Raw genomic sequence first — 15,444 nt, 5'->3', positions numbered from 1 at the left:
ACCTCTCCTATTTTCAGTAACACTGAGGCATAGACTCAGAATCCACATGGTAACTAGGGCTATAAATAGCAATCAAAAGAACAAAAATTGAAAATACAGCTTTCATTCTCCAGTTGTTTCACCTTTTCCTAAAATCTTGACATGTTTGAGCCTCTTCTATTTAGAAATGGAACAATTTAGCACACAATAAAAAAATCTCAAAAGGGTGCTAACTGGACCACAAAGCACCGACAAAAACAGCTTAATGTAGTTCCCAAACTTTTTCATCAGGATTTAAAAGCCATATTTGCAAAACAATCTCCACTCCACAAGTCACTTGTCTCCTTAATTCAACTCCCACCCCAACAAAACAATTTGAGTTGTGTATGTTGGTATGCAGAGTAGTTATGACTCAAAGAAAAACATTATCTAGTAGTACACTCTAGGGGTTTTGTGGAAGCTGCTGTGGAACAAAGAATTTGAAGTAAACAACTATAAAATACAAAAATAAAAAACCAGGGTGTTTATTTTTTCTCCAAATTCCTGGTTTAATAAGGACTTGTTTATTTTGAGAAAAAAGGTCCCAAACATCAGGCTGTTCACAAAAATAACCCACAGTATCAACTTTAGAAAACAAATCTTAAGACTATTACACTAATTATTTTTCTAAAGGATGCATTTGACATGCCAACTCTCATTCACAAAAATACATTGTTACATTTGTGTTGAACAGCCCCACACAGCACTCTTATGTGGGGTATAACACACATACCTCTAACTCAAAGCTGCTCTCAGGTGCTACTTAACTAATGAGATTGCCTTTGCAGTTAGGGAAGCAACTACTGAACTCATGTATGAATGTAAAGAACTGTACTCCCTGCATAACAACAGATTATTTTGGAGACAGTTAATAAAAACGATACATCCTTTTTATTGTTAAGTCATAAAGAGGTATCAAAATTAAAAGCAAAAATTACAGGGTAAGACTTAACATAACTACCAGGAGCGTCAAAGAAGTGAAAATGGGACTAGGCGCAGGGCAATATGAATTAATGAACATGGGAAGGACAAGGATGGGGAGAACAGTGAGCATGTGCTGAAGATACTAGGGGAGAGGATCTGGTGAAAATTTTGATCTTAGACAAGCGCCTAGGTAAAGAAATAATGGGACAAGATTTCTAAACCCCACTATGTGCTTAAGAGTCATCCTCGCCATTGGCGCTGTCTCTGTCATCCTCTCCTTCCTCAGCCTCTTTTTCATCATCCTTGATCAACTCCAGCTGTGAGAAACAGACACAAATAGGATGGAGTTAGAGGCACTCCATGTGTCCCTGATCCCCCCTCCACCACCTCTTTCTTTCCTTTCCCGTGGTTTTCACCTGGTCATCCCCCCGATCTTCATTATCATCATCATCCAGTAGGTCCCCCTCCTCAGCAGAGTCATCTGCACCCCCCTCAGACTCCATCTTCACATTAGTCTCATCTTTCTTCTGGGAGCTGCTGCTCTGCTCCTCTTCTGACTTATCATTCTTCATCTCTACTGGGGATGAGAAGGACAAGTCTGTCTAGGGGCAAGTAATGTCCACAGGATGTAGACAATCCCCACTAATGATCACAGAGATGCAGCACAAGTCTAAATCCTCCCACACAAATGCCCTTCCCAATTCAAACTCCACAAGTTTCAAATTCATCAACTGCTTTATATCCCACTACTCCAACATACACTTTCAACTATCTTAGGTAACTAACCCTACTTTACACCCAACAAGTGTAGGACCATTATTTACCTCCTTGTTTGCTCTGTTCCTTTTCGATTTTTTCCAGGCTTTCCAGTAGAGAATCCACTTTTTGTTTTATCTGGGTCAACTCCTTCTTAATGGCCTGAAGGTCATCTCCTTTTACTTTAATACAAATAAAATCTAGATTAGACTCAAACACACTCTTCACCTAGACTATACAACAGTAACCAACATGAGATCCCTGGAGGGAAATGGAGCCTGTACCAAATTGTCCTAGTTAACAGGGACCTTTGATCTTTTAGGTGGAAGCTGAAAACTGAATCTAATGTGCCTATCCACTTAGCAGCAGCATTCTTAACATTAAGGCAAGCCAAAGACCCTCAATTCTATTTTAAAGCATTTTCGGTTCTGTTTTACCAACACATTTCATACAATGAATAGGTATTTCAACTCTCTAAAATCGAATGACTTTTTTTCAAATTACCAAGGCGTTAGGTTGTTTAGAGTTGGCCCTTTAATCACTATTTGTCACCTTTTATAATTTTGATTATCCAAAGTCATTTGTACAAAACCTGATTATTAACTGCATTAATTTCCCTATTTCAACACACAAGAAATATAAGAATCATAAAGCTGCGACAATACATACACTTTCCAGACTTAGAAGATGATCCCCGCTGTCCACTCTTAGAATTGAAGCCACTTTTGCCCCTTCGTGAGGTGTTTCCTGATACACGCTGGCGTTTTGAGGGCACTACAGCCCGAGCAATAGGAGGAGGAGGAGGAACACGTGCTGGGTAACTGTACATCCTGTTAGAGAAAAAGAAAACAGAATTCCTTCACCACTAAAATTGAGTCAGGAAGATTCAAACAGTCTCCTTATTAAATAGTAAAATATTGTCCACTGCCTTACAATAATAATTTTTTGCTAATTTAATTCAAAAGGCCAGTAAAATTCTTTATTCTTTGATATTTAATACTGCAGCCACTTTCCTTCAAGAAAATACATATATACACACACACATCCAATAATATGGTTGGTTGCCTTAAGCATTGGACATAAAGGTTCCTATGGTACAACGGCAGTTTTAATAGAACATTACTTTTTTTCATTAAAATATGGCCACACCCTTAGCATATGGAAGTTCCTGGACCAGGGGTCAAATCCAAACTGCAGCTGCAACCTATGTCACAGCTGTAGCAATGCCAGATCTTTTAATCTCTCTGCACCAAGCCAGGGAGTTGAACCCATGCCTCCACAGTGAACCAAGCCATTGAAGTTGAGTTCTTAACCCACTGTGCCACAGTGGGAACTCCAAAAGAACATTATTTTCAACCAAGCCTGCAAACAGAGTTCTTGTTACCTAAATCCTGCCTGATCTTTTTTTCCTTTTTCTTTTTGTCTTTTTGCTATTTCTTTGGGCCGCTCCAGAGGCATATGGAGATTCTCAGGCTAGGGGTCGAATCAGAGCTGTAGCCACTGGCCTACACCAGAGCCACAGCAACGTGGGATCCGAGCCGCGTCCGCAACCTACACCACAGCTCACGGCAACGCCGGATCGTTAACCCACTGAGCAAGGGCAGGGACCGAACCCGCAACCTCATGGTTCCTAGTCGGATTCGTTAACCACTGTGCCACGACGGGAACTCCCCTGCCTGATCTTTTTAACCACAGAAACATACAAGTAACTACCGTTAGTTAGTAACAGTACACTGAACCAATAAAATGGCCAATATTAACCATTTTTGGCCTACAGAAACAGGCATTTCATGTATTAGCTGGGCATAAATACCACTACCACTATCAATTTTAACATTCAGCATAAGCTCCACTCAAAGTTTCAACAGAGAATAAATATTGTTTATCTTGTTCACTATTCACTAGTGTGTCTAGCACACATTTAGTTCTCAAAAATCACTGACTGCTCAACTGCTGCTTCCCCTGGACAAGTAATCCCAGTGACTGCTAAATATACACCCAAGTGTAGTTCCCACTGTGTTGCAGCAGGTTAAGGATCTGGCATTGTCTTTGCGACAGATCAGGTTTCACCCCCAGCCTGGGACAGAAGGTTAAGGATCCAGTGTTGCCGTAGCTGAGGCTTGGATTTGATCCCTGGCTCAGGAACATCCATATACCATGGTGTGGCCAAGAGGAAAAAAAGATACACCAAAGTGATGGCCTGGTATTGACTCTGAACATTTATAAAGAGAAAATCCAAAATACAACCAAAAACATGGAGAGCGGTTCTACAAAGTCTCTTCATTCTGTTATTTTACAAAAACCCATGACAGCATAAGTAAAACATATCAGTAGGAAAAAAAACTTACCTACCTTAATATAAAAATGTTTCCACCCTACTTTAACAAGATAATATTTTTAATATTTTCCTATAAGTGGCTATGCTAGGAACACTGCCAAAGAAGTGAGGGAATGACTTACTACTAATCTTCACTCAGTTTTTAAGCATTGACCATCCAACACCACTCCTCTTGCAGCATAATAATGATTTACCATGTGCCAAAGAATCAATGACTGATAAAAATTATTAAAGCACTCATATATGTCTTATTTTAAGATCCAATAAGAAAAAGTTTGAGTCCCAGGAAATAAGAAAATTTATGATTCAGAAATTAGGACTGCCTTAGCATTTCTGTAGAGGTTTCTTCTCAGTAGACATGTATTAACTGAATTGCTAATTTGTTAGTATTAACCCACTTATGGAAATTAACAGAAATAAACACAAGAGATACTGAGTAACTGCACTACTATCTTCCATTTTTACATAGAGCTTTCCATCTTCTGGCCCAAAATTTTCTGATGTAAAATAATTCAGAAACTATAAAATATTAGAGTTCACAAACTACTTTTCTTTGTGTAAGGTGATGATGTTTTGCACCTTACACAACTTCTGGGGGTTAAAAAAATAAATAAATTATCCTTATCTTTAGGCATGAAACAGCACATGCCCCAGCCCTGTTGGATTTATAGCTCTAACCTACCTCCCAACTCACTCATTCTCACTGGCACTAGTCTCCAAACCAACGAGCTAGCCATTCCAGATTCCCTATACTTCATGGCACTGGAATTTCCTTTTGAACTATACTAGTTCATCTGACCAGGGTAAATCACCATAGCAAAAATGATGCATAAAAAGCCTGTATTTTGAATCTAGGTAATGGCCTCATGAACACAAAGGGAAGTCAAACACTCCAGTTCTCTGAAGAAAAAAACTGGGGGTGCTGTACCTATCACATGCAAAAGTTCCTAGGCCAGGGATTTACCCATGCCATAGCAGTGACAACACAGATCCTCAACTGCTAGGCCACCAAGGAACTCCCAGAAAAAACTATTTTAAAAAGATCAACTGGTAATGCTCAAGGACTTTTACTGTCACAGAACTGCTGCTTAAGCAAAAATGGGCTTTCAAAAACCCACAAAGATCTGTTTAAGGAAATTTATTAAATAGACCTTTCCATGTAAAATGCCAAAGTGCATCAATGTGAAAATATGAGGAGGAGAAACACAAAGAGAAAGACCATACATACGGTGATAACCCTTAGGGTCAAAGGGATAGATAATAGGAAGAAGCTCAGTATAACAGCTTCATGAACCAACTACAAATTAAGTAACCATTATTCCTACAAGAAAACTATAGTAAATCACATGAGGCAAACACAATAGCTGCTGATCCCCTAATGATAAAGCCCAAGTCATTAAAAAGTCTTTATGAAAGTTTCATTATTACCAGAGGAAAAAGTACTTAAACACTAAAAGAATTCTGACTATACCCTAAGTCAGAAATCTGGACACTGAATGTTGGTATATAATCTAATCAGAATAAAAGACAATTAAAAGACCATTTTAAAGAAATTAAAACATTCCTGGACACACATTAGCTAGCTAATAATCTAAACAGATTAAGACAAAATCTCCATCTTAATCTAAGCTAAAATATAAGCATTACAAGGTATTATTAAATGTATAGGTTTTCAAAGGCAAGCTTTTAAATGACTGGATGTAACAGTGATCTTCTTTGGGTCACAAAAAGCCTGATTAACAATATATTTCAATCACTACCAAAGCAGAAACAACTATAATATAGCATTAGTAAAAATCTATATTCTCTTAAATATATTTAATGTACAATAGCTGTTTCTTCTCTTAAAAATTTCGATAAGAAATAATTTTAAGTCATGTTAATTATCAAATTCTGGAAACCAACTAATTTTACATATTGTTGCCTACAAAAAATGTGAATAAAAAACAAATGCCACAATATGAAGTAAATTATAGGTGAGAACTACCTTAAGAATACTCCTCCCCAGAATAATTCTGATTTATCAAATTCAGTTTAAACATGCAATCCCATTATAATTTCATTCAGGGATTAGGAAGTATTTTTCCTTCAACTCCATTATTTTTCCTCTACAACAGAAAAGTTTTCAAGATGAAATTTCCTGATTACTTTTGATTTTCCTCAAAAAGTGATTTATTCTATAGGCTACTATACTTTTGGGCTTAGAATGCCTGAGACTCTCTGCTGAATTTAATTGTCTGCTAAAATTAACTTCAATGTTAAGTTTCCTGATATATCATCATCCAGAGTAAAACTTCAGAACACATCTCTTGTACAACATTATGCTGTACACTTTTTGAAGAAAAGGACTTTATGACTGTCAAGATTAAAATTTATTTACTTTGGCCTTGTGTGAATTGAAGCATTACATTGCATAAGCAGAATATCAACTACTGATACTCATGAATACGTTCAACAATCAAGGCCTTCAAAAATTGGCATCTTTTATTTTAAATGTATTTCTTGACTTTACACAAAATAAAATTATCTTAAAGACTATGGCTTACAATCTTTTGGGACAAATTCTTATTAAAAACCAAAAGTTCGGGAGTTCCTATCTTGGCTCAGTGCAAACGAATCTGACTAGTATCCATGAGGATGCAGGTTCCACCCCTGGCCTTGCTCAGCAAGTTAAGGATCTGGCGTTGCTGTGGCTCTGGCGTAGGCTGGTCGCTACAGCCCCGATTGGACCCCTAGCCAGGGAGCCTCCATATTCCGCAGGAACGGCCCTAAAAATCCGAAAAAATAAAATAAAACCCAAAAGTTTGGAGTTCCTGTTGTGGCTCAGTAGTAATGAACCCAACTGGGATTCAGATTCATAAGGACACAGGTTTGAGCCCTGGCCTTGCTCAGTGGCTTACGGATCCGGTGTTGCCGTGAGTCATGGTATAAGTCGAAGATGAGGCTTGGAATCCTGCACTGCTGCGTCTGTGGTGTAGGCCTGCAGCTGTAACTCCAATTTGACCCCTAACCTGGGAACTTCCATCCACCACAGTGTGGCCCCCCCCAATACAAACAGACCAAAAGTTCACCCTACAACATGTAATTTTGTAGTATATATTTTTCTCTAAGCTCTATTTTACAAGTGAATAGACTACTGACTTTAATTACATAAGGGAAAAGTGCTAAAAATGTCTATGTAACAATTCAGGTTTACATTGAAATGTAAATATGAAACTACGTCATGTCAAATAGACACCCAAACCCACTTCCATGATGTAGCTGGAATTCTTGACGTTGTGCTTTAAATCAATTGGTGAAATCCTTACAATGTGTTTTATTTCTAAAATAAGAGACAATTTCTGAACATTATTTGAAGGCACCCTTCCACAAGCTTGCCTCAATGAGTATAGGAAAAGACAAACTGTATACAAGTATTAACTTACACTTGCTTTGCTAATGCAGTGCTAATTACCAAGGTAAATTTGCATAGTTGTACGTTAAGGTCCTCAAATTTCTTCAAATTGGCTTTAGGGTCCACTAAGGATATAGATTATCTGGGATGATAGTCAAGATTAAAACATCAAGTACTGCTGATGTAAAGGATGAAGGGACTAAACGGCAAACCAGTATGTTGCATAGGATCATTCAATATTTAGGGACACCCAAATTGTCAAATTTTAACTAAATAACGATTTTTTAACTATAGGAAAAAACAAAACAAAAGAGGTTATTGCTACCTTGCCCAAAGAACAATGAACAAGGTTGAGGAACAACACATGCATTGCTACTTACAAAGAACAGGAATTGATAGCCCCTATATACAGAGTTCTATTTGGCCAGTGCTGTCCTAGTTTATTCCTTCCACAGACATCTACCTACTAACTAATAAATTATTTTCAAAGAGAGCTTAGATAATTCTATAATTTCACAAGCCTGTAACAAAACCATAATCCTTACAAACCAGCTAACGTCCTTAGTATAAACTGATAGTTACATATCTGTGATCACAAAGCAAAATGGTGAAACCATAGAAAACTAAAGAGTAATAAACTTCAAAAATGATAATATCGGTTATTACATCCAGAATATACAAAAATGTTTTACCCAATATAAAATTGGGCAAAGGATCAGAAAACATTTCTCTAAAGATAAAGAGCCAATCAGCACACACAAACTCAACATCAGCATTAAAGAAAATGCAAATCAAAACTATAATAAAATAATCCCCACACCAGAATAACTTAAATAACCAAGATACAAAACAGAACAAATGTTGGCAAGGATGTGGAGAATTAGAACCCTCATACATGGTGGATGGAAATATAAAATGGTATTGCTGCTTTGGAAGACATAATGGCAATTCCTCTAAAAGTTAAACACAGAATTATCATAAGACCCAGCAATTCTACCTTGAGGTACATACCCAAGAAAAATGAAAATATACGCCTATGCAAAAATGTGTACACCAATGTTCAGAGGAGCATTATTAAAAATGTGGAAACATCTCAAACCAACAATAAAAAGGAATAAAGTACTAATAATACATGGATGAACCATAAAAAACTGGTCACAAAAGACACATGTCACATGATTCCACTGACATGAAATTTCCACAATAGGCAAATCTGTAGGTAGAAAATGGATTAGCGGTTGCTAGGCCTTAGAATAGAGGAAGAGTAAGGAGCAATTGCCAGTAAGTTGTTTATTTTGGGGGTGACGAAAATGTTCCAAAATCAGATCATGGTCATGACTGCAAAATTATGAATATATAAATTCAACTGTACACTTTATTTATTTGCCTTTTAGGGTCACACCCATGGCATATGGAGGTTCCCAGGCTAGGGGTCTAATCAGAGCTACAGCTGCTGGCCCACACCACAGCAAAGTCAGTCAGATCTGAGTCTCATTTGCGACCCACACTACAGCTCACAGCAATAGCGGATTCTTAACCCACTGAGAGGCCAGGGAACAAACCTGAAACCTCATGGTTCCATGTCCACTGCGCCATGACAGGAACTCCATTAACTGTACACTTTAAAATGAATTACATCTCAATAAAGCTAGTTTTAAAAAAAGAAAAAAGAAATTTAGGAGCTTGATAAAGTATAAATAGATGGAAAATGTCCTGATGTATATTCCTAAAAGAGCAGATTCTGATTAGACTCAAACACTTCTCTTTCAAATAAACATCTCCCACATACTCAACAAGTGTCCAGGACACAATAAAATGAGAAAACTGTCCCAAATGAATGCTAAATAAAATATATTATTGTCAAAAATTTAAGTCCAATAATATCATATTTATGTTCAAAGTATAATTATACTGAAGTCTTTTTGACAACTACAACATGAAAGATACAACCAATAGAAAGGCTGAGCAAATGCAAATTTCATCCTATGCCTAAAATGACATGTAAATGTCACCTAAAGTGAAAAGCTAAAAAGGCATCTCTTGGAGTTCCCGTTGTGGTGCAGTGGTTAACGAATCCAACTAGGAACCATGAGGTTGTGGGTTCCATCCCTGCCCTTGCTCAGTGGGTTAACAAACCTCCATATGCCGCGGGAGAGGCCCAAGAAATGGCAAAAAGACAAAAAAAATAAATAAATAAAAATAAAAAAGGCTTTTTCAGGCAGCCAAGAATCTTCTTGTTCTCTGAATCACATGCCTTTCCAAGCAGATGGTTTTACCCAATTCTCTAAAACCTAAATATTTTATGTACTCTTTCTTCATACACATACATAAACCCCATCTCTCAGGTCCATTGTTGCCCAGGGACATCAGAAAATTGGAAGAGGAGGAAGCCCCAAAGAGAGCTCATCTAGGAGTTCCCTAGTGGCTCAGCAGGTTAAGGATCCAGTGATGTCACTGCTGTGGTGTGAGTTCCTTGGCCATGTGTATGGCCGCGGGGGGGCGAGGGGAGCGGGCTCTTCTTAACACCAACAAGAGGGGGGTTGGGGATGGGCTCCAATCCATATTCTCTATTTTTTTTTGTCTTTTTGTCTTTTTTGCTGTTGTTGTTGTTGTTGCTATTTCTTGGGCCACTCCCGCGGCATATGGAGGTTCCCAGGCTAGGGGTCTAATCGGAGCTGTAGCCACCGGCCTACGCCAGAGCCACAGCAACGCAGGATCCGAGCCGCGTCTGCAACCTACACCACAGCTCACGGCAACGCCAGATCGTTCACCCACTGAGCAAGGGCAGGGACTGAACCCGCAACCTCATGGTTCCTAGTTGGATTCGTTAACCACTGCGCCACGACGGGAACTCCCATATTCTCTATTTTTTGACTTATTAACTCAAAGCCTAAACTCTGTGTGCCTACAACAAACTATGGGCTCAAATTTTTTTTTTTTTTCCATTTCTTGGGCGGCTCCCTCAGCATATGGAGGTTCCCAGGCTAGGGGTTGAATCACAGCTGTAGCCACCGGCTTATACCACAGCCACAGCAACGTATGATCCGAGCCGAGCCGAGTCTGCAACCTACACCACAGCTCATGGCAATGCCGGATCCTTAACCCACTGAGCAAGGCCAGGGACTGAACCTGCAACCTCATGGTTCCTAGTCAGATTCATTAACCACTGCGCCACGACGGGAACTCCTCTTATTATGTTTTTTTTTTTAATTTTTAAAAATTTTTATTTTTATTTTATTTATTTATTTTTATTTTTGGTCTTTTTAGGGCCACACCTGTGGCATATGGAGGCTCCCAGGCTAGGGGTCTAATCAGACCTGTTGCTGCTGGCCTGCGCCAAAGCCACAGCAACGCGGCCAGATCCGAGCCGCATCTGCAACCTACACCATAGCTCATGGCAATGCTGGATACTTAACCCACTGATCCAGGCCAGGGATCGAACCCACCACCTCATGGTTCCTAGTCAGATTCGTTTCCGCTGAGCCATGATGGGAACTCCCAGGGCTCAAATATTAGTTTAAGGAATATGATGGTTACCTTTTCCACCTGCCTTGCACTTCACTATGCATTAATTTAGAAGACTTTTGTCGCACATAAAGACCCCCAAATTATGCTAGAGATGTTAGTTTTTGTGGGAAAGAATGGTAGGCTAGCCATGATTCCCTTCAATTTGATGTTTTAATGTGTGACAGTGTTAATAGGGCTAATAAAATAGTATTTCAGAAGTATAATTTTCAGTAACTTTAGGAGATTTTAATCTTCATGCTCTAAAAAGATTGGAAATTTAAAAAATTTTTGGCCACACCCATGGCATGTGGAAGCCTCCAAGTTAGGGATGGAACCCATGGCCACAGCAGGGGAAAAAACCCAGATTCTTAACCCACTGTGCCAGAAGAGAACTCCCAAGATCGGGAATTCTTGACTGATAGTATCTGATAGCTTAACAATATGTGAAGGTTATTTATAATGTAATTATCTTCCATATTTTAGTCTTCATAACAACTCTATTAGTAGGCATTATTATTTCCCTTTTAGGGATAAGAAAACTGAGATGATACCTATGATTCTGGTCGTAACCTTTCCTGCTGAGTGATTAAGTCTTTGGATTCTTCAGCTTTTCTTTTCTCTGCTCCATATAGGTTGCCAATAGGTAGCAGAAATGCCAAATTTATGTCTTGAAATATTCATGTGAATTTCATGTTTTTAAGAGTTTTCAGCACATCTCAAAGTAAATCTTTCAACTTCTTTTAAAAAGAATCTAACATAATTGATCTAGGAGGTTACTAAGTAGGATAATAAATATCTTAATCTTGTGAATAAAGCATCATCTTCAGGATGACTTCTGAGAGGAAATTAATACCATTTGCCTGAGTAGTTTTCCATTCTTTTTTATTTTATTTTTTGTCTTTTTGCTATTTCTTGGGCTGTTCCCAGGCTAGGGGTCCAATCGGAGCTGTAGCCACCGGCCTACACCAGAGCCACAGGAACGTGGGATCCAAGCCGCAGCAATGTGGGATCCAAGCCGCGTCTGCAACCTACACCACATCTCACGGCAATGCCGGATCCTTAACCCACTGAGCAAGGAAAAGGGATCAAACCTGCAACCTCATGGTTCCTGGTCAGATTCATTAACCACTGAGCCACGACGGGAACTCCTATAGTTTTTCCATTCTTAACTGAGTATGTTCAGTTTCCACTAGACCTCAGTATAAATCTGAATGAGCTCTTTATCAATTACTATTTGGTTACTCCATCAGTCATCAGAATTCTTTTCTATTGGTTGACTTTAGAATGGAAGGTAAAAGACATTACTTTTCACTGACACTCTGTAATATCAAGCAATAATACAGAGAACACCTAAAGGTATTCTCTTGCCTCCTGAGAAACTAGAGTGTGGCCAACAGTGGTGTTGCCACCAATTTTTAAGACCAGGGAGCAGCGCTAAGAAATCTGAAGATATTTTTGCAAGCATCTAAATGTTTTCAGTATTCCTTTACCTGTCTTATCTCTTTTACTCAATTTTGAAATTCCTCAATTAAAAAAAACTTTTTCCAAATTAGAGTATGACAATAAGGATGGTCAAATCTCACTGCCTCACCAAGATAATAGTAAAACTTAGAGAAAAAAAAATACATCAATACTTAAGGGGTTTACCTAGACTAGATGTATAAGAATCCCTACAGATGTAACTGGGCATGAATAAAATGTGGCCAAGAAATTCCTGTGTGCAGAAAGGGTAAAGGTAAGCTGCTTCAAACCCACTAAGTCTCAGTGCCTTCAAGTCACTCAACCAGTAACCAAGTTTTCAGTAGGTAAGAAAATATGTTTTCTCAACTATTAAGGTCTGGTATTTTTACATTTTACTATTTTCACAGTGCAAAAATCAGAGCTTTCAAAATGTATCCCAACACAGAAATCTAAAGAAATCTCTAAGAAATACTTTTTTTCCTTTTTTATATGGAGGTTCCCAGGCTAGGGGATCTAATCAGAACTGCAGCTGCAGGCCTATACTGTATTCTAAACCCACTGAGCAAGGCCTATGAATTGAACCTGCATCCTCACAGATACTGCACCTCAGTGGGCAGGCGCTTAAACCCACTGAATCACAATGGAAACGCTGAAATAACGATTTTGACAATGCATGAGACTCAAATCCCACAACTTTTTAATATGGCATTCAAGGACCTGTAACAATTTACATCCAAACTATTTTCCAGCCTTATTTTCTGGCCTTTTATTGACTAGCTACTATTGCCTATGTGGTATTTCTCAAACACACAAGTATACCTTCAGGTCTTTGCTCATGATTTTCCAGCTGACTTAATTTCTTTATCCAATTCCCGTGGCATGATTGATCAACTTAGTTCAAATGTTTCTCTTTCGTGAAATACTCCCAAATCAAAAAGGTATTACTTTTATTCCAAAAGCAGAGGCTGACCCTAACTGGAATTCTTACATATATATTAACTTAAAATACTAATGACTCGTATATTGGAGTTTAACATGAAAATAACAAAGAAAGTATACTGATATCTCACCAAATCTAAAGAACGAGTATGCGCCATAGACTTCCATACAAACAATGCATAATTTAAACAAATAAATGTGTTTCCTTAACATTCATGAACAGTAATGTCATCAGGATGCCAATAGTATACTAATTTTTTTAAAAAATCAGGCCATTCTTCAATGACTAATTCCTTTATCAGGTCTAAATCCATCATTCAAAGCCATCCATAACTTATCCCTATCCAACTCATCTCCCAATTTTATTTCTTACTTTTTCAAAATGAATGCCATTCTGAAGGCAAAATAATCATTACAGTCCAATCTCCCTTCCTTTTACAACTGTATTATCAGCACACAAATCTTAACACTTCAACATTAACTCCTAAAGCAATTTGTATTGTTAATTCATTATATATGCTTATGGTACCCTCTATTGATGGGTCTGCTCAAAGGAGACTATTAGACTTTTAAGGTTAGGGAATATTTTTTATAGTTTGCAGTAATTTCCTACAATGTAAAGCCAAGTGGCAAATATGCAATAGCAAATTCAATAAAGAGAATAGGGTACTACTAATTAAATCTCATTTCATTCTTAGGCAAGTCAGTCCTCACTTTTATGTGGCATACAAATTAAAACAAAAAGGAAACTGACTTGTCAAGAAAAAAGCATCAGGAGCTCTGGCTGTGGTGCAAAGGGACTGGTGGAGACTTGGGAGCTACTAGGAAGTGGGTCTGATTCCTGGCCTAACAGAGTGGTTTAGGGATTCAGCGTTGCCACAGCTGTGGCTTAGGTTGTGACTGTGGCTCTGATCTGATCCCTGGCCCAATGGCTCCATATCCCACAGGGAGGCCAAAAATGACTGAAAAAAAGAAAGCATTAGTCCAGAAAATAATGGTCATGTCTACATATGCCCTGAAATTACAAACACCACTCTTATCTAGTGTACCTCTGACAATTTTGGGGAAGGTATTTTTCATTATATTCTGGCAGAAAGGCCTTTGAAAAATTTATTACTACAAAATGGAACATTTATTACTATGAATTAGAAAAATAAAATGGTTCTAGATAGTTTCTTATTGGAACGGACAAAACATTTTAAACATACCTGTCATAATAATCCCGTTGAAAGTCATAGTCCAAGTCAAAAGAGGAGCTGAAAAATAAATACCAAAGAAGATTAATTTGGAGCTGTTGATGTAAATTTACAACAGCAGATGGGAAAAAACAAAAATCAAAAACCCCACACTAAACCAACCACAAATAGATCAAAAGATTAGCATGGACTAATGCCCAATCATTAAACAATAGTTCACTAATTCTAACCACTTTAGGCTACTGGACATGCAGTGGCAAATGCAAATTTAGACAAAAGATTGCTACAATATCAACATACAACATAATAGCTAAAATAAGAACACAGAAAAATACAACAGTAAATTGAACATTCTTATGCCATCCTCCTTCCTTTTCTATACTCCCTCCCTCAGCTTCTTAGACACTGAATAACTCTTATTGAAGGACAATAATTTATGCTTTAAATACCAAACCATTTTTAACAGTAAAAAAATCTCAGGGAATTCTAATAATTCTCTGGGAAATGGGGGTAAAAGAGGTTCATCAAAACAAATCAATAAAGCATTACTTTCACACATATTAAAACATACTACAGTTAACCCTCCCCACATCCAGAAAACAGATAGAGAAGATGCCCACTGATGGACACAATGCAGTTATAAATAATAAAGTTCCGGACCTGAGTAGAGGGGACGGAGAAGGGTGTTCTGGTACTGACCCGTACATCTCCGCTGCAGATCGTTTCACACCTGCCTTTCCTCGGTTCACTTTGGCTCTGCAGCCAGATTAATATCTGAAAAAGCAAAAAACAAAAAACCTTTAATGACAACTCTGTTGGGGAGGGGTGGGGCATGTCTCAAACTATAACTTTTAAAAGTGTACATAGCCATATAAAGTAACAAAGGTCAAACTATGTATCTCGTCTTTATC

The 15,444-nt window shown here is 38.1% G+C and overlaps 1 protein-coding gene across 1 annotated transcript in view; it reads right to left on the bottom strand.

Annotated features, from left to right (window-relative positions):
• Window positions 1–890: 890 nt before the first annotated feature.
• Window positions 891–15,444, bottom strand: part of HNRNPC (heterogeneous nuclear ribonucleoprotein C) — a 47,878-nt gene continuing 33,324 nt past the window's right edge. Inside the window, 7 exon segments of the mRNA XM_047797374.1 lie at window positions 891–1,259; window positions 1,359–1,519; window positions 1,767–1,880; window positions 2,368–2,528; window positions 14,546–14,593; window positions 15,233–15,281; window positions 15,284–15,307. Of these exon segments, the coding sequence (XP_047653330.1) occupies window positions 1,176–1,259; window positions 1,359–1,519; window positions 1,767–1,880; window positions 2,368–2,528; window positions 14,546–14,593; window positions 15,233–15,281; window positions 15,284–15,307 (641 nt within the window). The 3' untranslated portion in view covers window positions 891–1,175.

This window comes from Phacochoerus africanus, chromosome 9 (assembly GCF_016906955.1).
Source record: "Phacochoerus africanus isolate WHEZ1 chromosome 9, ROS_Pafr_v1, whole genome shotgun sequence".
NCBI classification, from domain to species: domain Eukaryota; kingdom Metazoa; phylum Chordata; class Mammalia; order Artiodactyla; family Suidae; genus Phacochoerus; species Phacochoerus africanus.
This window is presented reverse-complemented; position numbering and strand designations above follow the sequence as displayed.